The sequence below is a fragment of the Babylonia areolata genome, chromosome 18, assembly GCF_041734735.1.
Source record: "Babylonia areolata isolate BAREFJ2019XMU chromosome 18, ASM4173473v1, whole genome shotgun sequence".
NCBI lineage: Eukaryota > Metazoa > Mollusca > Gastropoda > Neogastropoda > Buccinidae > Babylonia > Babylonia areolata.
In genome coordinates, this window is record NC_134893.1 from 61,788,688 (window position 1) to 61,815,643 (window position 26,956).

At 43.9% G+C, this 26,956-nt stretch overlaps 1 protein-coding gene across 1 annotated transcript; it reads left to right on the forward strand.

The window, feature by feature from the left end:
- LOC143292977 (protein Tob1-like) lies at nt 1-26,956 on the forward strand. The gene is made up of 2 exons (XM_076603712.1): nt 1-248; nt 24,114-26,956. Exon 2 carries the CDS (start codon nt 24,325-24,327, stop codon nt 25,507-25,509), a length of 1,185 nt encoding a protein of 394 aa, XP_076459827.1. The 5' UTR covers nt 1-248; nt 24,114-24,324; the 3' UTR covers nt 25,510-26,956.

Sequence of the window (26,956 nt, forward strand, 5' to 3'; positions counted from 1 at the left end):
GCCAGCGTTTGCCCGACAGAAGGAGAATATTACAAATCAGATCAGAGGACACTCTGAGCCGGAATGAGGCCGGATTTCACACAGCAAGCAAAGAAAATAAACCTCCATTTTCGTCGTACAGTTTTCAGGGACCGATTTCGTTTTCGATTATTGCACAGATGTGACAACAGAAGTGACCCACCATTTACAGTGCCTGTAGGATGTGTGGTTACGTAACACATATTTGCTAAGGCTGTTCACATACTAAGGTATGTTGCTTTATTCATCTACACATTTGATTTATTTATTGTGATTGAGGATGAAGCAAAACCTGGAATAAATGCGATAGCGGTTGGTATTAAGATTCCAGCATTCGTATGTCGACTCCATATGTATTGATATGTGGCGTGTCATAGACATCCCTGAATCTTTTTGAAATGAAAGTATGCGTGTATACGTACATTCAACCCAGCGGGTTAATGTGTGTGTGTGTGTGTGTGTGTGTGTGTGTAAATCACAGAGAGAGAAGGGCGTTGTTGCGTTGGGGGCTTAAAACGCAAGGTGAAAAGAGACGGACTTTGAGGACGAAGGTGTGTCTTTGAGTTTCTGTCTGTCTGCATGTCTCTGTCCCCATGTCATGTCTTTTCTCCCTATCCCTGAGAAAAGATACTTTCTTTTCCATCTTTCACGCATCTCTTACTGAGAGTTAAGTTTTACAACGAAAAGGTCTCCAACGTAAAACAGGACGGGATGAAATGGCAAACCGTCTTTTTAAATATTTACTGTGTGTGTGTGTGTGCGTTCGTGTGTGTGTGTGTGTGTGTGTGTGCATATGTGCGTGTATGCGCGCATTCGCGCATTGAGAGAAAGAAAGAGAGCAGGCAGCGTGATGAAGACAACATGATTATGCTATTTCTCTGACGGAATTCAGCTTCATTTGTTGCCAGAGCAGCAGCAGACAGGTGGCAGGTAGGGTGCGAGGCAGGAGTAGGAAGAGAGTGGCAGACATTGAACAGGTCATTTTGGAACTGGTGTGTACATTTCATGCTTCTTCGCTTTCAGACTCGGTAAAGAGCATAAAATCAACCACCACCACCACCACCAGCAGCAGCAGCAACAACAACAGCAACAGAGAGAGAGAGCAGAATCAGAATAAATTTTAATGGCCATTTGAAATTTAACAAAGTACCCACAAAACGTCAATAAACAGAAAAACGAAACTGAACCATCTCTCCGGACTTTTCTGACAGCACTTATAAATCGTACGATTTCTTAGATAATTGCAAAGAAAAAAAAAGAAGTTAAAGAAGATTTCATAAACTAAATTCAACAACAACAACAAAAACCCAACTATTAAGAGCGATGAAAGAATCAACCCGGCGCCGGGGGGTTGTCTTAAATATGAAATAACTACATTGTTTCTGGTGGATTGATTGCTCTACTGATATAATTATTATTGGTGCCGTATGGAGAGATGATTAAACTTCTTGTGTGTGTGTTTGTTTGTTGTTGTTTTTTTGTTCGAGAAAATGGTTACATAAAGACTCCGTTGTCTTTTGACGACCTGTCTTCCTTCTTATGGAAAATAGTGAGGATAAAATTCATGGAATGTGTCGGGGGGATGGGGTAGGAGGGGCGTGCAGGGAGTGTAACAGCTGTAAACTAGTGCAAACATTGCAAAATTACGGTACGGTTGTGGTGATAGGTTCTGGAAAATAAACCATTGGGAGAGGAGAGGTTGTAGCGAGGAGGGGAAGCAGCAGTGAAGGCTGCAGTGATAGCGAAAAAGGGAGAAGAAGCCAACGACAGCTGCGGAACGCGTGCCTTGACTGTGATCGATCAATTATCAAGGAGCGGCAGGGGCAATACACTGTGCGCGTGTACACACACACACACACACACACACACACACACACACACACACACACAACAGCGGTAATTGCCCATTACCGGTAATGCGCAAAATCAAGCGCGTTTTCTCTGTCTCTGTCTCTCTCTCAGTGTGTGTGTGTGTGTTCTTTTTGTGGGTCAACAAGTGAAACAAGGATTCAAACTCAAGGTGGTGTAAAATTGATTAAAAAAATCTAGTTTACAATCTCTCCCTCTCTCTCTCTCTCTGTCTGTCTGTCTCTTCGCATGCTAATGCCTGTCACTCAGTGTGTGTGTGTGTGTGTGTGTGTGTGTGTGTGTGTGGTCGCGCGATTCCGATAAGAGTGATTGATAAAGACATGAAAGAGAAAGAAAGAAAAGGTAGACGTTGCATATCAGTGAGGTTCAGCTGTCAGGGCGGGGGTGTTTGAATTTGGTTTCACAACAGCTTTATTCAATTTTGATTTTTTTTCAGTTGACGTCTGACACACCTGGACAGAAACACCAGGATCTGCTTCCTTGTCACACTTGCTTGTGATTTGTTTACTTTGTGTTTGGTTATTTTCTCTTTCCCATGTTCACGTGCACCCAGGGTATGACAAAAAACAACAACAACAACAACAACAACAACAACAAAAAACCACTTAAATGAATCGACATTTTCTTTCAGTATAAATAGCACCCCGGCCTTCTGGAAATTCTGTGCTGGAAATTTCCTCTTTTCTATCATTCTTTGTTTCTGCCTCTTTTTTTTTCTTCCTTCATAGTTGTTTCCTTTTTCTGCCTTTCCAGTCCATTCCCCTTTCTTTTCAAGAAAGCCTTGACACTTTTTCTCTGTTCAGCAGTCTATCATGTATTATATGTGTTGTTTTGCTCTGGCGCTAAGGTAGTGAGATTGTAAACACTGGGATGGGCACTAGCTGCCCATTCTGCAGTGTTATTTGCCTATATGACCTTTTTTAATGCATTTTTTGTTTGGCTTTGAAGAATTGTTTTTTTCCTTTTTTTTCGATTTTTGTGATCTGAGGATGATGAATTAAGCGGAATGGCTGGCGCCCCCAGCATGGCCTAGTTTTATTTGCCCCGAGGAGTTTAATGGTTGGGATACTGTGCCAGGAACTGTTTTGTGGGTTTGTCTTAGTGGGTATTTTGTGTAGATGTGACAGTTTCGTGTTGACGCGGTTAAGTATTTGTATGGTTTGACAGTCCTGATATGGCCATGTGCAGTCGGCTAGTGTCTTCTAAAACAACAAGAACAAAAACAATCGACATGTACAAGCTTTTCCACAGCTCCAAAAGTAACAGCGTCATATTGTTTTAAATCTTTATAGTCCTCTGGCAGGTTCCTGGTCTTCTCCTTTCAAAATTTCATTTGTTTATTAACACCTGCATCATCTCTGTAGTGAACCAAAGACGTGATCATTGTTCTTAAATCGTTGCTACGCCGATCCATGGAAACAACCGTGAGAAAGCAATACCGCGATTGAAAGTCTTGTCTGCTGATTTCGTGTTCAGAGAGATATGTGAAGCACCCCGAAATGAGTAGGATATCACAATCATTTTTATTTTTACTACTTATTCAAGGAATCGCTTCGTTTCTTTTTCGTGGTGAAAGATCATATATGCTAATGTAATAGCATTTATTTTTGTGGCACTTTGAATGAATGTGTAGTTGAGATTGCGCGTGCGTGTTGTTGATTGTGATGCAAGGGGAAGCAATTGCGTGTTTCTTATGAATATGATTTTATTGTGATCATCGCTCCTCAGTGTCAGTGAGTAGAGTTCTGGATAGCCTAGCTGATCCCGTCACAGCAACTGTAAGCCAGAGCGCGAGAATCGGCTGGACCGGACGGTCCTAGTGTTTCGATGTTTGGCCTGTTGTCACACTGATGAGGTGAGGATATCTATGGTATTAACGTTAGGTCCTATTATTCTTATTATTATTTATAGGTTTTTGGTTCTTCATTATTTGTCAGAACATTTTTTATTTATTCTGTTTGTGAATTGGATTACTTAATTTCACTATTTTAGTAAACGAATGAAAGGTGATCCGTTTCTGGGATTGTTTGGTTATTGTTCATTTCTACTCAATTGTCTTTGAAATTTCTATGGATCGATTCATCCAAATGATAACGTGTTATATTTGTGTTGTCAAAATACTTTCATGTTGTACATTACAAATATAGTTTCTACAGTATTTATTATATTGTTTTATAAATACTTTTTGTATGTTTTATTAAATGGAGTTTATGTACTTTTTGTGCAGAGGCTCGGGCATTGTCGCGCATTATTACGCACTGTCAGGCATTCTCACCCTTTGTATCTGAAGAGATCAGAATTGAGAACCTCTGTAAAACGACCTTGTGTGAGGTGTTCATTCCCTTTTCCTCCCCCTCTTGTTCTTCCTTACCCTCTTGTGGAAAACGCTGTATCGAAGATAGAACCCACCCCAATAACTGCAATACTAAATGCTGAACTAAGATCTCGTGCCAGTCCGAGTTAACCATACCGAAAGAATCATGAGACTGAAAATCGATCAGCTGACTTCGTTATGTCTAGTGTACTACGTGCCCACTACTGGTAATGCGCAACACTAGACTCTTGCCCCTTACCGGTAATGTGCAAAACTTTGCTCATAACCGGTAATGCGCAAGCCACTTTGCAATGGGTAAAAACTTGCGCTTTACCGGTGTAACAGGCCGAAACTTATCCCTGGCTGGTTCTTACCCCGGGTAAGAAGTAGCCTAGACTATTTGTTACCCCTCCTGGCTGGAATATACCCCCTGTGTACACTTCGCTGACCCAACCAGTCTGTATCACATTTACATTAATGATGATGATGATGATAATGATAATAATAATAATAATAATAATGGGAATTTATATAACTCCTTCCAACTCTCAAGCTACTTCGCAATTAATGCAAAAAAAGTGATGTGATGTTCGTCAAAAAAGTGATGTGACGATGTTCGTCCTTCGGATTCGAAGATGACCATGGCTTCAAGAGTCAGATGGAAGATCAGTGGCAGTGGGTCTAGAGGTGACTGGTGAGGCCAATCCGGGTCCTGAAATCTCGCCCACATGTGGGACACAAGTGTGTGGGTGCTGTTGTGGCAGTGGATGCTGCTCGGGCCTTGCGCACAGCACGCTTTCGGTGAGCTTCGGTGATGCGCCTGGCCTCAGCTGCACGGGCTTCTGTGGTGATTATGCTGCCAAGCTGGACGGTCCAGAGCAAATGTCTCCCATGTGTTGATGTCGACGCCCAGGACTTTGAGGGACGCTTTGAGGCAGTCTTGGTAGCGTTTCTTCTGTCCTCCAACTGAGCGTTTGCCCTGACACAGCAGCTGATTAGACAGTCGGCTGTCTGACATTCTGACCTGATGCGGAGGAGTCTGCAGAGACAGCTCAGGCTGAGCTGTTTGGCGTGTCTTGTGTAGACAGTCCAGGTGTCGCTGGCGTAAGGATCACTGCACAGTAGACCTTCAGCTTAGTGGGTAGAGCTGAGTCCTCTCCGCTCCCAGACGTTCTCACGGAGTCTCCCAAAGGCGGCGCTGGCTTTGGCGATCCTGTTGTTGACCTTAGCTCTATGTTCACACATACAGACAACACACACACACCACCACCCCCACCCACCCACAGACACACACGTATGTCCTTCACGTGTCATGCCACGCCCGCTCACATCATGCTCACTTTCATACATCAGAGAGGTTAACAGTGACCTAGCTGGCATGCAGTGCAGGAGAGCATGTCTGTTTCCCCAGGTCTAAGTTCTTCCGGGTCTGTATTCCCCTAGGTCTAAGCTCCCCCAGATTTATGTTCCCCCACAGCTGACCATGGTTTACCACAGTTCAAGAGTGCTCAGACTGCATTATGTTGTCGGATTTGTACATTGTGCCTTTGAAGATGTTTGACCGCTGCATGACCACTACTGACCACTATCAGAGTTCAGCTTGCATCACATTGTATGCAATATTACAACGTTTTAGCAGGATTTCACTATACTGTTGGCCATTACTGACCATTACTTGCCACTGCTGACCACTCCTGACCACTATGTCAAATTCTTCAGATTGCTTTGTCTTGTCACATTTGTGTATTATCAAGACGTCCTGTTTTTTTGTTTTTGATTTTAACTGCGAACTGACCACTGCTGACCACTGACCACCACTGACCGTTGACCATTTCTGACCACTGTTGATCACTGACAACCACTACCCAGTGACCACTACTGCCCACTACAGTCCACTGACCACTGCTGACCGCTATCCACTGCTGCCCACCACTGACCGCTGACTACTGGCCACCATATACTAACCACTAACCATTATTGACCACTGACCACCGATGACATCCATTGACCACTGATGACTACTGACTAATGCTGACCACCACTCACCACTACTGAGCAACACTGACCACTACTGACAGCTGACCACCACTGACTACTAGCACTACTCATCACTTACAAACGCTAACCACTGACCGACCAGAACCAACCACTTACCACTACATACTGACCACAATTACGACTATTGACCTCTGACCACTGCTGACATCTTCTGACCACTGACCACTTCTGACAACTGATCTCCGCTGCCCAGCACTGACCACTGCTGACCACCACTGACCACTGACTTCTGCTAACCACTGACATAACTGTCCACTAATAACCACCGTTACCCATTACTGATCACTGCTGACCGCTGACAACCACTGACTACTGCTGACCACCGCTGACAACAATTACAGAGCACTAATGACCACCACTTACTTCCGCTGAGAGCCACTGACCACTATATATGGACCACTACTGACCACCATTGACACCACTAACCACGGACAACTACTGACACTGCTGACCACCACTGACTACTACAGATCACTGACCACTGTTGACGACCACTGACCACTACATACTGCTGACTACCGGTGAGCATAACTGACCACTACTGACCGTAACATACCACCACTGTCCACCACTAACTGGTGACCATAGTCGACCACTATGGACCACTGACCACCACTGAGCACCGCTGACCACTACTGACTGCTGACCATTGACTGCTGCTGAACACTGCTGACAAGCACCCAAAAGTGTATGTATGATTAAACACACATATGTTTAGGGGAACATAGACTTGGGGGGATACAGACCTGGGGGAACATAGACCTGGAGTAATATAGACCTGGGGGAACACAGACCTACCAAAAACGTTTTTTGGGGAAATATCGTCCTGGGGGAATATAGACTGAGAGAACAAAGACCTGGGGGAACAAAGACCCAGGAAACGTAAATTTAGGGGAACACAGACCCGTGGGAACATAGACCTGGGGGAATATAGTCCTGTAAGAACTTGTAGCTGGCTGAAGGAAAATTCTGGGGAACATAGATTTAGGGGAACATGAAGCTGACCCCCCGAATTATCTGCAAAATAAACCGCTAAACCGTCATTTAATGGAGCGTGTGTGTGTGTGTGTGTGTGTGTGTGTGTGTGTGTGAATCAGAATCAGAATCAGAATCGGAATCAGATGTCATGAAAACCGTGAATGAAAGGTTCATAGACAGAACAACAAAGGGAGTGTGTGTGTGTGTGTGTGTGTGTGTGTTCTTTGTCTCTGTTCTTGCTCTTTGATTTTTTTAGTGGAGATACCTTTCTTCAATACCCTCTTTTTCTTTCTTGTTTCTCTTCTCAATTTCTTCTCCCCACCCACACCCACCCACAATACACACGCGCACGCACACACACTCACAGCACACAATCGTAAATACGAGGGTCATTCAATAAATAAGGTGAATTTTTCGGTATAAGGACTTCTAATACAGATAGAAGCTTACTTTTTTTTCTTTTTTTTTCTTTTTTTCTTTTTTGTTTTACTTCTTTTTCACATGGATTTAATTTGTTTTGCAGATTAAAAAAAACTTTGAGAGTTTTGGCGATTAACAAAGATGGCCGACCAAGAAGCACGCTCCAGGATTGAACAGCGGTCAGTTATCAAGTTTTTGGTTGCTGAAGGGTGCAAACCAGTTGAAATTCATAGGAGAATGTCAACTGTGTATGGTGCCACATGTTTCAGCCGAAAAAATGTCTACAAGTGGGCTAAATTGTTTAAAGAAGGACGGAGCAGTGTTGAGGATGAAGACAGGCCTGGAAGGCCTACAGAAGTGAGGTCTCCTGAGGTGATCGAATCAGTCAGTGACCTCATTCAGTCTGACAGAAGGGTGACAGTGGATGACATTGCAAGGACTTTGAGCTTATCTGTTGGGACAGCACACAAAATTGTCCATGATGACCTTGGCTACTCAAAGGTCAGCTGCCGGTGGGTGCCAAAGATGCTTACTCCAGAGCACAAACAGAGGAGGGTCGAGTTGTCCCAGCAGTGTCTCTGCCACTATGAGAAGGATGGTGATGAGTTTCTGAAGAAGGTGGTCACATGTGACGACATGGGTTTGGCACTATGAGCCTGAGTCCAAACGGCAGTCCATGGAGTGGAAGCACGTAGGCTCTCCAGTGAAGAAGAAGTTCAAGTCCCAGCTGTCCACGAGGAAGGTGATGCTCACCGTTTTTTGGGATATGCAAGGCCCAGTCACCATTTCATTCCTTCAGAAAGGAAGCACTGTGAACAGTGCCAACTACTGTGAACTGCTGAGGCAGGTCAAGAAAGACATAAAGAACAAACGCAGAAGGATCAGTCAGAAGGAGTCATCTTGCATCATGACAACGCAAGGCCTCACACAGCAGCCCGAACGGTGCAGACCATCAACGAGCTGGGCTGGGAACTGCTCCCTCATCCCCCTTACAGCCCAGACCTTGCCCCTTCAGCCTTTCACCTGTTTGGTCCCTTGAAAGCGTTCACGAGAGGCACGAAGTTTGAAAGTGACGATGAAGTCAAAAGTGTTGTGAGCGACTGGCTGAGACATCAGTCCAAAGATTTTTACGCTGAGGGAATACGGAAGCTTGTGCACAGATGGGAAAAGTGTGTGACAGTGCTGGGAGACTACGTTGAAAAAAAAAGAAAAAAAGTAAGCTTCTATCTGTATTAGAAGTCCTCATACCGAAAAATTCACCTTATTTATTGAATGACCCTCGTAGTACACAATCAAAAATACTACCAACAAATTCTGAAACTATCAGAACTCACTCAGTCACTAATAGTCATTTTAGTCCATACTGGAAAGGGATGAGCTGTTGAGAATTAATCAGGAGGGGAAAAGGTGGGTCTTCAGACTGTATTTGAAAGATTGCAGCTAAGATGTCTGACGGATTGGCTAAGGAAGCTGATTCCAAATAAAATGGGCTTGGAATGAAAAACTGCGTTGGCCATACGTTTTGGTTCGAGCAGGGGGGATGCTAAGCATACAGGTGTCAGAAGAAGAGCGGAGTTGGCGTGAGGGTATGTAAGGATGAATGAGATCAGAAAGATACTGTGGACCAGATGCCTCAATGGACTTGAAACAAAGACAGACGACTTTGTAATTTTTTTCTTGTACTGGGAGCCAGTGTAAAGCATGAAGGAGAGGAGAGACGTGATCAAATTTACAGGAACGAAAGACAAGACGAGCAGCATGGTTCTGGACTTTCTGAGCCAAGCAATGAGGTGGATGAACAAACTAGTAGGGAATTACAATGGTGGTGGTGTGTCCATCGAGATCGATGATGACCATCGTTGTCATCCAGCTGGGGGATGGGGGGAGGGTGGTGGTGGGGTGGGGGGAAGGATGCTCATGAATCTATCTGTGAATGCGCAGATGGCTGAATAGTCCAATCTGCGCACGAAATGTTCGCTGACAGTTGGGGCAGACAAAGACAGGTATATCATTGTCAGGGAGCTTGTTTGCCCGTGACTTTCTGGCCTGCCTCTTCTGAACAGCTGCTGCAGTCCTGTTGGCCTCGCACAACTTGGCGCCTTTGTGCACAGCAGCGCGCCATTTGTCACGGTCCACTGCAGATTCCTCCCAGGAGTCAGGGTTGATATCAAACGCTTTAAGAGAGACTTTCAGAGTATCTCTGAAGCGCTTCTTCTGACCTCCGTGTGATCTCTTCCCTTGTTGGAGCTCGCCATAGAAGAGCCTTTTGGGCAGCCGATGGTCTGGCATGCGCGCCACGTGTCCAGCCCAGCGAAGCTGGGACTGCATCAGGATGGTGAAGATGCTGGGAAGGGTGGCTTTTGCGAGCACCTCTGTGTCTGGGGTCCTGTCTTGCCACTTGATGTTCAGTAGCTTCCTGAGGCATGTTGTGTGGAAGTGGTTCAGCTTCTTGGCATGTCGTTGGTACACTGTCCAAGTTTCGCAGGCGTACAGTCGTGTGGGGAGAACTACTGCTCTGTAGACCTTTAGCTTGGTCTCAAGACTAATGCCTCTTCTGTTCCAGACATTTGCACTGAGTCTGCCAAAAGTTGCGCTTGCTCTTGCAATCCTGACGTTCACTTCATCGTCGATGGTCGCATTTCGTGACAGTGTGCTGCCAAGGTATGTGAACCGCTCCACCGCACTGAGTCTCTGACCGTTGACTGTGATGTTGGGCTCAACGTAGTGTTTCCCTGGGGCTGGCTGATGGAGAACTTCAGTTTTCCTCGTGCTGATGGTAAGGCCGAGGTTCCTGCTGGCAGTGGCAAACTTGTCGACGCTGAGTTGCATGTCAGCTTCAGATCCAGCGTTGAGGGCACAATCATCAGCAAACAAAAAGTCTCTGATGATGTCTGTCATGACCTTCGTTTTTGCTTGAAGCCTTCTGAGGTTAAACAACTTGCCATCTGTTCGGTACTTTAGGCCGATTCCAACATCGCCATCTCTGAAGGCATCAGTAAGCATTGCAGAGAACATGAGGCTGAACAGCGTTGGAGCCAGGACGCAGCCTTGCTTGACACCATTTGTGACAGCAAAAGGAGCAGATGTTTCGCCATTGTCCTGGACTCGAGCTTGCATGCCTTCATGGAACTGGCTGACCAAGGAAATAAATTTCCGAGGGCATCCGTACTTGGCCATGATCTTCCACAGTTCCTCTCTACTCACGGTGTCGAAGGCCTTAGTGAGGTCCACATAGGTGGAGAACAGATGAGCATTTTGCTCCTGACATTTCTCTTGCAGCTGCCTTGCAGCAAACACCATGTCGGTGGTTCCGCGCTCTTTCCGGAATCCACATTGGCTCTCAGGCAAATGACCTTGGTCAAGGTGTGCTGTGAGGCGGTTTAGTAGGATCCTGGCAAGTATCTTGCCTGCGATGGAGAGCAAGGAAATGCCCTGATGGTTATCACAGGCTTGCCGGTTCCCCTTTCGCTTGTACAAGTGAATGATAGATGCATCTTTGAAATCCTGGGGGATCGTCTCTTCTTTCCACATGAGTGAGTACAGCTGATGGAGCTTCTCAGTCAGCACAGTGCCTCCATCCTTGTAGACCTCTGCTGGTATGGAGTCTGAGCCAGGTGATTTGCCACTGGATAGCAGACGGATTGCTTTCTGGTCTCAAGAAGTGTTGGCGGATCGTCCAGTGCTTCGTTGATGGGGACTTGTGGGAGACGGTCTATGGCTTCATCATTTATGGAGGAAGGGCGATTTAAGACACTGTTGAAGTGCTCAGCCCAGCGTTCAAGAATTTTCTCCTTCTCGGTGATCAAGGTATTCCCATCTGCACTGAGGAGGGGGGATGATCCTGAGGATGTGGGGCCGTAGACTTCTTTTAAGGCATCATAGAACCTCTTCATATCGTGCCTGTCAGCATATCCCTGGATCTCATCAGCTTTGTCACTCAGCCACTTATCCTGCATCTCGCGTAACTTTTGCTGAACAGTCCTGCGGATGGCATCGTACGCATCCTTTTTTGATGTGGACTTTGGGTTGCTCAGGTAGGCTTGATGCAGACGGCGTTTCTCATCCAGAAGCTGCTTGATTTCATCACAATTTTCATCAAACCAGTCTTTGTGCTTTCTGGTCATGGGTCCCAGGGTCTCTGAAGCTGTACTATAGATCAGCTCACGCAGGGTCCTCCAGTCAGACTCCACATTCTGGTTGTCCAGAGAGGCAGATTCCAGACGATCTTCCAGCAGCTCCACAAAGGACTGTTTGATGGTGATGTTATTCAGCTTAGCGATGTTGAGCCGTTTTGGAGCCTTCTGGCCTTGGGGGCGTCTCTTGGGCTGGATTCGAATATTCAGCTTCGAGACTACAAGGCGATGGTCTGTCCAACACTCGGCGCCGCACATGGTCTTTGTTACACGTACATCTTGCCTATCCCTTTTCCTGATGATGACGTAATCGATGAGATGCCAATGCTTTGAGCGAGGGTGCATCCATGACGTCCTGTTACGGGTAGGGAGGCAGAAAACTGTGTTGGCTATCAGCAGTTCGTGCTCTGCACAAGTCTGAAGCAAAAGCAATCCATTTGGGTTGCAGTGGCCCACACCGTGCTTTCCAATCACTCCATCCCAGGAGATGTAGTCAGAGCCAACTCTAGCATTGAAGTCCCCAAGAATGATGAGCTTGTCTGCTTTGGGGATAGCAGCAATGACAGAGTGAAGGTCCTCGTAGAACTTCGCCTTCACTTCATCCGGGTTGGTCATGGTTGGGGCGTAGGCACTGACAATGGTGAGGTGCTTCTGGCCAGATGCCAGTGGGAGTTTCATGGTCATAAGCCTATCGTTGACTCCCTTTGGGATTCCAGCTAGCTTGCTGACAAGTGCTGTTTTTACTGCAAAACCAACGCCAGCCTCACGTCGCTCTTCGCTTCCTCGTCCACTCCAGAAGAAGGTGTAACCAGATCCCCGTTCACAGAGCTCGCCTTCGCCTGCAAGCCGAGTCTCACTCAAGGCTGCGATGTCAATGTTGTATCTGGCGAGTTTGGATGCAACTAGTGCCGTTCTCCTTTGGGGTCTGTCCGCGTTATCTCTGTCCAGGAGAGTCCTTATGTTCCAAGCACCAATGGTGAGAGGAACGATCCTTGTTTTTTTTTCTTTCTTTCTTTTTGTTTCGACCGCTGATGTAGGGTCCCCGCCAGCCGCGGTATGCTGGCCAGGGTGATATGGAGCAGGCAATTTTTAGGGCACCTTTTCTAGCCCCTTCCTCATGCCAGGGAGGTGAGCAGTGCATTCCTAAAGAGGGCTGCTCAGACGCTCAGACGGCTGCCGAGCTCCATCGCTGCTCCTGTCGATGAAGAACGACCCTATGGCCTGAGCCGCCTGCGTGCAGGTCTGCGGCTGCGACTGCCAGTGTACCCACACCTGTCGTTTCATCGCTCGCCTGTCGCCACAGGACTTGGGGGTGATGAAGTGATGAAGGATGAAAGGTCATTTTGGATGACTGATGACTTGCGCGATGAGTTTGTTTAAAGTGAAGAGGAGTTGCGCAACGTCGACCTCACTCTCTCGTCCGGGTCCACCAATTTCCAGTGGCAAGACTAAGTCGAGACGACTGGAGGATGAGCACGGATGCAGTGGATGACCAAGATATCCTTTCGGTGTCTCATCTTGCTCTCTGCACTCCACAGTGCGTTGCTGTAACCGCCTTCCTCTCTCTCGCATGCATGGGTAGACACACCCCGGGGGCCAACTGCGTGTGGCATGCACACAGCACAGTGGAGCTAGATGGCCGTCGGTGGCTCTCCTGAGCCAACGCCCTTTTATGGATCTCCATAAGGGTGTCTAGCCACCCGCCTCGCCAGTCCCGGAAGGGAGCAGTGGGAGTGCCGGTTTAGTCGCCGGCAACCCGACCCTGAACAGGTTGTACTGGATTACAGGTTACCAGTAGCAGATCTAATGACCTGACCTGACAGGGAATTACAATAATCCAGGCGGGACAGCACAAATACAGAGAGGAGAGTTTCTGTTGCTTCTTCAGTCAGGAGATGACGAATGGATGCAATTCTGCGAATTTCAAAGTAACACAGTTTGCATATATTTGCAACATGCTGCTGATAGGAAAGAGACTGGTCGAGTATGACACCAAGATTGCAGACGGAAGGGGAAAGAGGAATGCCGGTGCCACTGAGGGAGACTGAGGAAGGAAGAGAGACTGAGTGGCAAAGTCTTTGTGGGGTGATAAATCATGATTTCAGTTTTATTCTCAGTTAATTTAAGCTTGTTTTCAGTCATACATCGGAGATGCAGGCCTGGGTTGAGTCAATGAGAGAGGGAAGGAGAGATGAAGGTTCCGACAGATACAGCTGGTTGTCATCGGAAAAGCTATGGTGGGACAATGAATGATGATTCACAATAATGGAAATCGGTTGTGTATAGAGAACAAACAGAATGGGCCCAAGCACGGAGCCTTGTGGCACACCAAACTGTACGTCGGAAGGGGAGGATGAAAGACCGCAAACAGAAACAACATAGGACCGGTCAGACAGATAAGAGCGGAACCATGAGACAGCAAAAACGCAGATTCCAAAAGTGCGATTCAGACTGTTGAGGAGAATCTGATGATCAACAGTATCAAAGGCGGCTGAAAGATCAATGAGGGAGAGAACACGGATTTTGTTGTTGTCAAGAGAAGTTAATAAATCGTTCGCAATTTTGAGAAGGGCTGTCTCAGTGCTATGACCGGTGCGGAAAGCAGACTGAAATGGGTAATTTAAGTTATTGGTACTGAGGACAGTTTTCTCAGTTATTTTTGAGAAAAAGGAAGATTACAAACGGGTCTGTAATTCTTTAGTGAGTCTGGATCGAGACTGGTCTTTTTTGAGCAGTGGCCGTAAGATAGCAGACTTAAACACACCGGGAAAGGAGCCAGACAGAAGAGATTTATTAATAACAGTAATGATGTGTGGAAGAAGTGTGTCAAGACAGTGGTTGAGGAAGGAAGCGGGAAGAGGGTCAAGTTCGCATGTTTTAATGCTTGACTGTCTGATAATTCTCTTGACATTGTCAACAGAGACTGGCTGGAAAGAGGTGGGGGATGGAGGGTGGAGGGGTGGGGGCATGGTGGGGTAGGGGGGGGGGGGTGCCAAAGAAAGGTGGGTCAAAAAAGACTGAAGAGACGACAGAATGAGAGTCAAGAGTCTGACGGAGGTCCAGGATCTACTGGTGAAGAAATCTGAAAGTGCTTGTGGAAGTTGAGAGGGTGGAATATTGGTTGGAAGGGAAGAGGGGTCGGATTTGCCAAGGAGTTTGTTGGTGATCGAATACATTTTGGAGGTGGCACATGCAGCAATTTTGACATTATAATATGCAGTTTTAGCAGCATGTACTAAATTGTTCACAGCTTTGTTAGCAGCCTGAAATATTTGTTTGTGAATGGTGAGGCTCGTTTTCAGCCACTGTGTCTCGGCTCTGCGACGCTCACGCTTTGCTTCCAGCAACTGGAAGCCAACGTCGGAGAACCATGGTGATGGCATGCGCTGGGAGACCCTGTGTCTGGTGGCAGGGGCGTACTGGTCCAGCAGGTCAGCCAGCAGGTGGTTGAGGTCATCGGCAGAAACAGGGGGACAGGCCGCCATCCTGGCCTAGGGGTCCTCGTCAAAGGCGGTGAAGTGGACACCAGCCAGATTCCTCGCCAGCACGCAGACCTGGCTAGGAGGGGGCCTCAACAGATGCAGCACAGACAAAATGGATGCACACCTGATCAGAGGGCAGGGTGTGGTTAACGGTCAGGGACTTGAGTATGGTCTGGTCAGCCCTGTGCACGACCCAGTCCAATGTATGGCCATGTCAGTGTGTGGGGACACGGACAGCTTGAACCAGACCAAAAGAGTCGAGAAAGTCGATAAATCTGGCAGTTTGAGCACTGGGCACATCACAGTGGAAGTTGAAATCACCCACAATCAGATAGGGGCCTTTGAGGGAGTTGCAATAGGCCAGCAACTCGGGGGAACTCATCGATAAACATTGAGTCCTTCATTTTGTTTTTGCTACTGGGAGGCGGGCGGTAAAGGGGGAGGGGGAGGGGGGGGGGGAGTTCTGACGACATGACAGCAGCTGATCACGGGTGTAAGTGCACCGGGCAAGGCCTGTTGCCACAGGCGCGACGAGCAGTGCATGGTCACAGTTGAGATGATGACAAGGGTGCACAAGCACCTGACTGCTGGGCGAGGTGAAGCGAACGCTTGAAGAACGTTCTGCATGTGCAAACAGGGACACCAGACTGTAAAACATGGCTATGCTATGTTTGAGCCATGACACGAAACAAAACAACAGTCCACGCACAGATAAAAGCTGGCATATTGCTGCACTGGCAGAACAAAATGAGGCAAAAGTCATAGCATGGGCAACATGACAAATCAGTCTATGCACATTCCAAACACAAACACTCCCAATAAACAATTAAGGCACTGACGTAAATAAAGATGAGATCTGTACCGTCAAACCTGCATGGCCAAGGTTACAAGAACTCACACACACAAAGTAGTAGTTACAGATATATATGTATATTCTTTTCTTCTTCTTCTTCTTTTTTTTAATAGATAAGCGAATCACAAACACATCACAATACAGCATTTCACACAAATTTTCACAGGATAAAAACGTTTCAAGTAAATTGTAGACTAAATCAAAGCACAACAAGCAAAACTGTAACACTGTGCAGTGTGCAGCCCGTCAGGCACTTGATCACAACTCAGTCTTTCACTTAAAAACAAATGAAACAAGAGAGGCAAGGCCTTCAAGACTCACTTGTGACATGTACTTACTACAATAAATGAATCAAAACACACACACACAAAAAAAACACCAAAAAAATCAATTGCAAAACAAAAGTCATATGCACCTCCCAGCATAGAAATATAGACCACACAAAGTTGTGTTGGATTTCACATTGTTTATTTTATTTTATTTTATTTTTGCAAGACTTTTTTCAAAATTAAAGTCACAAAGTAAAAAAATCATTTCTAACTCACACTTGCTTTTGTTTAAATGAAAGAGGAAATGCACCTAAGTGTGACCAACAGACAGACACACACAGACACACACAAGATAGGTAATAAAGTTAAGTTACATGTATAAATATATAAGATGTAACTGAACTTTTTGTTAAACTATTACATAATGCATTATAAGCTTAATCATAGAGAAAACAATTAATACAATGTGAAAAAACTCAATATGGGTATTAACAATGTGCCTTCCTGCTTTATGATTACAATTAGTATTAGAAAAAAATGACATTCACAACACATTTCATCATATTACAGATTTTTGTCATAACCCTGATTCAGAAAGACCCAACACACACACACACACACACACACACACATAGAGACATATATATATATATATATATATATATATATATATATAATTCATAATCTAGACCATTTTTTAAAACACTCTTTTTTCTGGCGTAAACTTTAAAGTCATACATACACCTATTTCAGTATGCAGCTGCATTACATGCTCACACATGAAAATCAAAATTCAAATGATAAATATAGGTAAGTTACATTTTATACATGTATTTATATAAATACATAAGATGTAACTGAACAGTGATCTTTTTACTATGTATGAAAAACAAAAACTGTTAATTACATAATTATAAGCTTATAATTGTTGAGAAAAAGTGTAATACAGTGTAAAAAAAATAAATATAGATATTAACAATGTGCATGCCTATGTGTTTCAAATGATTGTTCAAACTCAAATTTGCTTTAAAAATAAATATAGATATTAACAATGTGCATGGCTATTTGTTTCAAATGATTGTTCAAACTCAAATCTGCTTTTTGTTTAAGTGAAAACGGATTCAACTTCATATAAGAAATAAAAGTTCAGCTACATTCCATACACAAGATGCATAGTTCACCCCCCCCCCTCCCCCCGGAATGGATCAGTCAGGCCAGGGTCTGTTTCCCAGCAGTCTGAAATCAGTTATGTAAACTGCTATCAGTCATACTATATTGTTGTTACAGAACCTCTCTCTCTCTCTCTCTCTCTCTCTCACACACAGAGAGAGAGAGAGAGAGAGAGAGAGAGATGTGAACACAACAAACAACTCTTTCATTTAATAAATATCTATGTATCCTCATGTATAAAGATCTCTCTCTCTCTCTCTCTCTCTCTCTCTCTCTCTCTGTGTGTGTGTGTGTGTGTGTGTGTGTGTGTGTGTGTGTGTGTGTGTGTGTGTGATGCACCTCTAATTCAGTAAATACATTTCACATTCGAATCTATTTTGTGCTCAAAACATGTACACAAATACATAATATATATATATATATATATATATATATATATATATATATATATATATATATACACAGCAAACTTTCATTTATCATATATCTATTATCCTCATGAATAAAGAATTTTATCTTGTAATCTCTCTCTGTCTCTTTCTCATACACATCTAATTCAGTAAATACATTCCACATTTGAAACTATTTTGTGCTCAATTATTGTTACAGAACCTTACACACACACGCGCGCGCGCGCGCGCGCGCGTACACACGCACACGCAGATACACACATGTGAGTACAACAAACAACTCTCGTTTTTTATTTAATAATATTTATGTATCCTCATGTATACAGATTTTTTCTTGTTATCTGTGTGTGTGTGTGTGTGTGTGTGTGTGTGTGTGAGCGAGTTTGAAGAAATTCAAAATCAAAGTCTAAAATTCACAAGACATGTCATAGTATTCAGATCTATATTAAATTGTATGATATGAATAAAATTGATCCAACCCACACATGTTCTGATCTTGATTATAAAGATGATATCAAGTTGACAGGATCTGTTGTTCTGGATGGCTGTTTCAAAGGCGTGTGACACTGTGTTGTCTAGCCTGGTGTCGTTTTCGTAGTGCAGGCCCGGGTTAGTCTGCCGCTGATGCAGAAACTGAGCCAGTGGTGAGTTGTCAGACTGGTCAGTTTTGAGGGTGGATGGCTGACTGATTTCATCAGTGGTTGCTGTCTCTGCCGTTGTTGTTGTTGTTGTTCTTTCCCTTCTCTACCGCCTTCATGTGTTGCAAGCATGACTGACATCAGTCTCGGGGTAAATGACGCCCTATTTTACCATCTAATTTTATAGTTTTAAAGTTGATATGAAAATTGAGTATTTTGTTAAACTAATAACATGTAGAGCCAAGTACTAGTACTTCTAAACGTCGTATGTAGTGAAAAGGACTTAATTTTGAGAAAAGTCAAGACTGGAAATGTTTACGTTTGATCAATGGTATTGACTCTCATGGTTTCCGATTTTTGTGGCAGTTTGGGACATAGGCCTAATCCAGTAAGTGATGAGGCGTTCACAAAACTTTCTCTGAATAAATATTTTACGGTCTCCTTCTCCAACTTTCCATCTCATGTTATCGTGTATTGTTGAACGAATATTGGATTGAACGGGCAGGTCAACAACTTGAAACAAAATGTCGCTCTTCGAGGTTGCGAGCACGCGCTTTGAATATGTATAAATATGTGTACGCAATTGATTTTTGCCCATGACCTTCAGGGCTCGGCCAATAGATCTATAAAGTCCACTCGTAGTATTGATTTTAGCATTTTCTGGAAAAAAAAGACCACTTGAGCGAATGAACATAGTGAAAGCACTGTACACTGAGAGTAAAATACACAAACTTTTTATGTATTGAGTATAATTTCAAAATGTATTGTTTAAGATGAGAAAGATCAGTTTAAAGCAAATTAACTCCCCTAGTATTAATTGCAGATTAATTTCCCTTTGTTACTATCTGCACCAAAGACATACAAAATAAATATAACTTCCATGCTTAGCAAAAGAAGTTCCTGTTTGAACAAAAAATGATAAAAATGACTGCTCTTGTTGTTGTGTCAGAATATCAGATCATAGTGCCAAGTTTAGAGAATAAAAAAGATATAAATATAACAGTAAATTCAGTTTGCATATAATTTGGCTTCTTTTTGTTTTCTTTTTTGACTCACTTGTGTAAACCTATGTTTTAACCCGGTGTTCGGTTCTCTGTGTGTGTGTCCGTGTGTCTGTGTGTCTGTGGTAAACTTTAACATTGACATTTTCTCTGCAAATACTTTGTCAGTTGACACCAAATTTGGCATAAAAATAGGAAAAATTCAACTGACAAAGTATATGCAGAGAAAATGGCAATGTTAAATTTTACCACACACACACACACACACACACACACGACCGAACACCGGGTTAAAACATAGACTCACTTTGTTTACACATGTGAGTAAAAAAAAAAAAACCGGAGAGAACACAGTTTAAAAGCAAGCGCCCGGATAGATCTAAATGACATGCAGAAAAGCGTGGCTGCGCGAGCTGGAGAACAGAAGGCTTTGTGAACACAGGAAGGAAAAAGACGACAGGAAGCACACATGGCCACGAAGCGCGACGAAACAGTGCCACATGAAAGTCAACAACAAGATAAAGACGATGTGGTTGAAATACAAGTGGCAAGTAAAAGAAAGTTACAATAAAACCAAAAAAACAAAGAGAGCACGAAACTTCTAGCCTGCTAGGCGAAGGACCGTAACTCACCCAATACTTGAGATGAGCTGGCCACTCTTACTTCTAAGATGTCGCCTGACATTCCTTTCGGATCCCCAAGCATAAGGTGCAAAGATGAATTATTTTCAAGGTAATCTTTGTGTTACCATTATTCATTGTTTTAATATTGTGTTTTATTACCTTTTCCCTTCTGTTCTTTACTTCACCCTTTGTGGGCTGCTTTGGGAAGTCAATGGATTGTGACTTTCCCGGCTATGTTTGAGAACACCACTAAACTACGATTGGTGTCTCTGGATCACTTGCCACAGGGGATGACAGGCCACTGCCAGTGCCGGAATATCTGAGGAATCCACGTGGGACGAAACTGCAGTCATATCAGGCACATTGGGCTCATTTCATGATGTATGGTATGGGAGGGTGTGCAGCCCGCTTTCGTGTTTGACTTTTCGCCGCTTGCAGATCGAGAATTATGTCATATGACGACATCGGCAGCCCACCACCGTAACTGGCTTCTCTGAATTTGCACTGCCTTTGTACGAACAACGCTTCGGCAGAGTTTATAAATGGATCAGTTCGAATACGTAACGGCAGACATATGACAAGAAATACGCTTAAAGTAAACATAGAAGCCTAAAGCAAATAATGGGTGTAATTATGAAACCAAATATATCTTGTAAACTTGCAAAAATAGTCACCGAAAATGTTCAAAATTCTTTCGTCAGAACAGCGATTTTCACGACGAAATTTTAGCCTCTCGGTGACCTGATAAAAAGGAAATGGTGCTAAAAATAACCAGGGAACCTCCACGAAAATAAGACGAAAGTGGGTCTGCACACCCACCATATTATAGAGTGAATAATAAATCTAAGCTCAGATGCTTTTGTTTTCCATAAAGAAGTGGAAGAAGCGCAAAAAAGAGTCTTGATTTAACTTTCATCTTTTGCAACTGATTTGCGCTTTGGATGAGGTTGTTAACCCACGATTTCTTGCAATCTCATGCTTTCTCACACTTTCCCTCCCATGCTTTCTTTCAATAGCAAGACCCCCTTATTTTCATTTTTTTAAAAATTTCTTTTGTCATCGGGGATGGTTTATTGTCTTTTCCTAACACAAATGTTAGAGAAAAATGAGAGAAGAAAGAGAGGGCCGACAACAATGACGATCAGAAATCGGTGTGCTGGTTTTGTTGGTTTTTGTGTGACAATTTTTTAAAATTAACATTTTGGTGGGTACCTTCAGAAACACACCCATTTGGCTTAAACTAAGGGAAAAGGTACCGATTTATACAAATGTCGTACAATACAGATATCAACCAATATGGATTTCACTTCATTTTGCACATTTATCTCCGTGTACAAGAAACATTGAATCGAATTGACATACAAAATCGAATGTAATACACAAGCAGTGTAACAATCCCGGTTTATAATACAGTACAGTGCAGTAGATTAAGTGATAATTAATTTTGTGCATTATAGTGTTTTATACAACAAGTTTTAAACATAATGATTTTCTATTATTTCTCATATAAGGGCACCATTTTCAAGTGAATGTAATGAATAGCATGTCCAGCGAATGTGCATATCTGTCGACTTTACAGTCTATCAAAAATGCTTTAAACAAGCTCTAATTTTGTTCAGTCTGCTTTTACATACAAAATGTTTCGCTAAAAGAATGATAAAATCTTATATGTCATCCGTCTTTATACTGTTGTCATTTGCATTTGAGCAGTTTTCGCATTTTCCCTTGAAGATGAATCTCTATGTTCCCCCCAAACAGTTGATAAAATTTACAGTGCTATAAAGAATGTTCAAATGAATCTATCGAGTTCTTACAAAAATTGAACACGTCATTGTTTGCTTTTCCCATTTTTGAAGGATTTTGTTTGAAACCAGATTTCCGTGAACTTCTGATATGGAACCATCTCGGTTTTATTTCTTTTACTTTTTTTAAAAAATTTGTTTCATAGTGTTTCCCAATTCATTATATGATCTAGTTTTGTTCATACTAAACAAAGGAATACATATTGTATATAAAGCCTGGTTCAAAATATGTTTTTGATTCTTTCTTAAAATCAGATTTAGTGCTTTTGATATTACATTGCAGGTTTTATCTCTAAGACTAATATTGTTCTCGGTTAACTAACTTTTAATTGAGTGTTTAACCATGAATACACGAAATAATTATCAATACCATGTTTTTCTTCTTCTGGAAAATGGCTGAGAAAACACCCACTTTCGTCAACAATATCTCTAACCAGGAATATATTTTTGCTTGTCCAGTTTTTGAAGTGAACTGTATTGTTACCAACTTTTAATTTGTGAGAAGTTATTTGCAGTGCAACGTTGCTTGCGAAAAGATGCTGCCGCAGATGAACACATAAACAAGCGTGAAATGAAGAAACATTCTAAATAAATGTGACAGAAAAGGTTGCATGACAACAAACATCAAAACTGAATTTGGTTCTGTTTTCACGCTCACCACGCGAGAGTAGGAATTGTGAAACATCTTGATTTGACACATTTATGTAGAAGCATGATCCATTTTTACATTATTCTCAACATCCTTTGAGAAAGATTCGGGTCAAGTCTTGGTATATATATATATATATATCTGTTTGAATTACACATGTTCCATAATTTTGTTGCTTACTATTGATTCCGATGTTGAACTTGAGGTCGTGCATCGCAATGATTCGTGTCTTGTGAAATACAATAAATAGATGTCAGTTTCAGCGTCATCACTGTCAATGTCTTCGCGTACGCGTTGTTGTCATCCCCACCCCACCCCCAACTTTATACATAAATGTGACAGAAAAAAAAGGTGTTTCACAATGCTTTACCCTCACGTGTGGCGCGTGAAAACTGGACCAAATAGTTTTGATGTTTGTTGTGATGCAGCCTTTTCTGTTATATTTATTTAGAATGTTCTTCATTTCATGCTTGCTCGTTTGTTCATCTGTTTGTGTCAGCATCCTTTCGCATGTAATATTGCACTGCAGATCGATTCTCAGTTTCATGGAAGACACGTAGAACATGAAAATATTCTAAAACAGAGTGAAAGAAGACCAAACCAACCAGCCCAGGCAAGTAAACACACAAAAGGAAACACACACACACACACACACACACACACACACACACACACTCACTCACTCACTCACTCACTCACTCACTGACATACACACACATTAACACTTTTTTAAAACTGATACTATGCCATCACCTTCACAGTTGATGTCTTTGCAAACGCTGCAGTTATTATCATGATTGTCGTTATCCTTTCCCCCATTTCTTGTTTCATTTTTCTCTTACATTTGCATTGGGAAAAGACAAGAAACCAACTCCGATGGCAAAGGAAATATTTCTGATAACAATAAAGGTGACTTCCCACGATTTCTCGCAATTGAGAGAAAACGTGGAAGGGGAGCGACCACGATTTCTCCCAAAGTAAGAGAACTCGTGGGATTGTCAGAAATCGTGGGCTTACAGGGGACCACGCTTTTCAGTTGTATCGGGGGGTTCATATCCGAAGTTTGGTGGATTGTACAAAATTCCTTAAAATGACTTTACCATTAGTAGTAGTAGTACTAGTAGTAGTAGTATATCTACGTACTTTGTAACAGACACCATATATTCATATTTCATTCTCTCTGACCTCCATCCCCCTCTCATTTTCTTTGAATAACACAACATATTGAAAGCATACAAGTAACGCGTCAGACAGACAAGGGAGAGAGAGAAATAGTTGGGAACACAAACGCGTGCATCTCCGCACACAGGTCGAGAAAGAAAGAGAGAAAGAGACAGAGGGGTAAGTGAGAGGGGACAAAGGAGTTCATTTATGGAAAAATCATGTCGTAATTCTTAATCGTTCTAGTTTGGGGATTTGTGTGCAGGTGTCTCGCTGAAGAGCTAGTCTCCTTTTGGACTGCTATTCAGACCTGTCATCATTTCAAAAGGAATTCTTTCGTCTGAGGCCTGTCGTCTTCAACAACTTTTGACGTCTGCACGACTTGGATAAAAATTTCTGCACACAGCTGCAGTGCTGAAGTGGCCTTGTGTTGATTACTCTTGGACATAGGTGACAGAAACTGACAACGTGTCACCATGCACGTGGAGGTAAACGTGGCCCTAAACGTTCTGGTCTCCTACCTGTACAACAAGCTGCCAAGGCGTCGCGTGGATCTGTTCAGGGAGGAGTTGGAAAAAGGCCTGAAGCAGAAGTTTCGGGACCACTGGTACCCGGACAAGCCTTTCAAAGGTTCGGGCTTCAGGTGTGTACGCTGTAACGGGGAGGAGGCGGACCCAGTCATTATGGCGGCAGCCTGGAGCGCGGGGCTGGAGCTACAGGAGGTGAAAGGCCACATCCCGAAGGAGCTGACGCTGTGGATCGACCCCTCCGATGTATCGTACCGTCTGAACGAGAAAAGCCCCATTAAGGTGCTGTACGCCGATCTGAAGGAGGACGAGGTCTGTGACAACATAGAACAAGAGGTTCAGGTGGCCAGCAACACTTCTAAACCTGACGCTGCATCCTTCCAGCCCATCGATCCCCTCTCCTTCTATCTCACCAGTCTCCAGCTCTCTCCCTCCTCTGTCTCCCCCGGAACGTGGGGAAGCTCTGTGATACCTGCACTCTTGTCTCCATCCCGTCCCATGCTGCCTTCGCCCCCTGCAGCCTTCATGCAACCGTCCTCAGTTCCACTGTTTATGGGTAAGACATCACCACCGCAGTTTACTGCAGCGTCCTTTGCTGCCACTAAGTTTGGCTCTACCAAACTGAAATCCCAAGCCAAACGACCTTCCCGTATCTCTCCTACTGAGTTGGGGAGCTTCATTCGACGACAGCAGCACTCCAGTTTCAACAGCATGGATTCGTGTCCTCAGAGGCCGCGGTCATTGTCTTCACCGGACCCTCGTCTGGAGTTCATGATGGATCAGCAGCAACATTTCTGCATTCACAGTCAGCTGTCCCCGCAGGTTCACCACAGTGTGGGACATACACTACACCAGCAGCACCTCCCCTTTCCTCCCAGTCCTCTGGCTCCTGGCAGCAGTTTGGCGGCAGACATGATACGGCACTCTCCTCCTCACATGTCTCCGCAGGGCACGACCGTCTTTCCCGACATGCTGTACCCAGAATCTCACTCCCCTGGATCTATGTCAGCCATCCAATTCCCGCTCAACTTTCTGTCTCCTGAAGGGCACAAAAGCTTCATGGATGATCTCCAGCAGCTATACAAAATGGATGGCTACCCCAGTTATCATCAGCAACTGCTGCTCGCGAACTGATTGTCTGGTTCAGACGGTTGCAGAAACTGGGCTACAGAACATACGCTGGATTTCAGTCACGGGACATTTTCTTCGAGACAATTGAATGCTGTAATTGGGCTTTGGCCACTGGATGATAGAGGGTGTCCTTTTGACGTGAGAAATAGGCTGTTGGTTTTTAACACTGTTTCTCACGTCAAAAGGACACCCTGTATCATCCAGTGGCCAATGACGATGTTGTGTTGCATGTGACTGACTTTCGGCAGCTTTGGATAACTTATTGAATGGAAAGAAAATTAAATGAAACAAAAAAGTACATACAGATTTTATCATTTTCCTACTACAAACATTACATTTATCATCATTCAGGAGGCGCCGTAGCAGGGTCGGTAATGCGTTGGATCCAGTGATCATGGTTCGAGGCCCGGTTTCGGCATGGTGTTGTGTTCTTGGGATAAATAATTTTTCCTCACTCTACCCAGATGTGAATGGGTACCTGGCTTCGGTTGTATGACAGTCAGTCGTGTCCGACTACGACTATCAGAACAGCAGAGGAGGCAGCTGCTGTCCCGACTATCTGGGCAAGAATTTGATTATAGTGGAGAGTGTTTTACCCAAGCGACATCCCCACTCTCTCGGCCAAGAGGGTTTTAGGACAGTTGGCATTGGGATGGTTCCCAAAGGCCAAGTAGCCCCCGAGGCTGCAGCACTAAGAGCCAGTGCAATTTTCCAATCTAGTTTGAGAGTCATAGTCCTTCACAAAAGACTAAAAAGCTGCAGATAATTTCCCATTGCAATGGAGAAACCACTAATAGATAATACAGCTCTCACTTTGCTGTTGGCCCAACTGTAAACTTTTGTTGTGGAAGGTTAAAACGGCGGAAGGAGAGGATTGGCCCCGCCTGTCTCTAGACAAAGCTCTAGACAAAGTGAATATGAATTTACTGCCCCGATGGCCCTAAAAGGCTATGGGGCATTTGACATTTTTCATTCTCAATTGTGATAATATAATTGTTGTGTGAAATAAAGATTTAAAGAAAACGATAGGGTGTACATGTTATTGTTTAAAATCAGTTAATTAATTCATGTATTATATTATTACATTTTGAACACATAAGATTTGTCTGTGTGGAATTCGGTCTGCTCTCCTCGGGGACTGTGTGTCGCCACAGTGCACCCCCCTCCCCCACTTTTTTTTCTGTCTGCAAGTGTATGTTTTACTGTCAAAAAGCAGATTTTTCTACATAATTTTACCATGGGTTCTTTTACGTACGTTAAGAGCAAGCTACACACGGGACCTCGGTTTATTGCCTCAGCCAAATGACTTGTATCCAGAGCACCCCTCAAGGTCTAGCTGAGGGGAAGAAAAGTATGGCGAGTGTGGGTTTCGATCCCGCACTCTCAGAATCTCACTTGGCCAAATTACACACACGCACGCACGCACGCATGCACGCACGCACGCACGCAC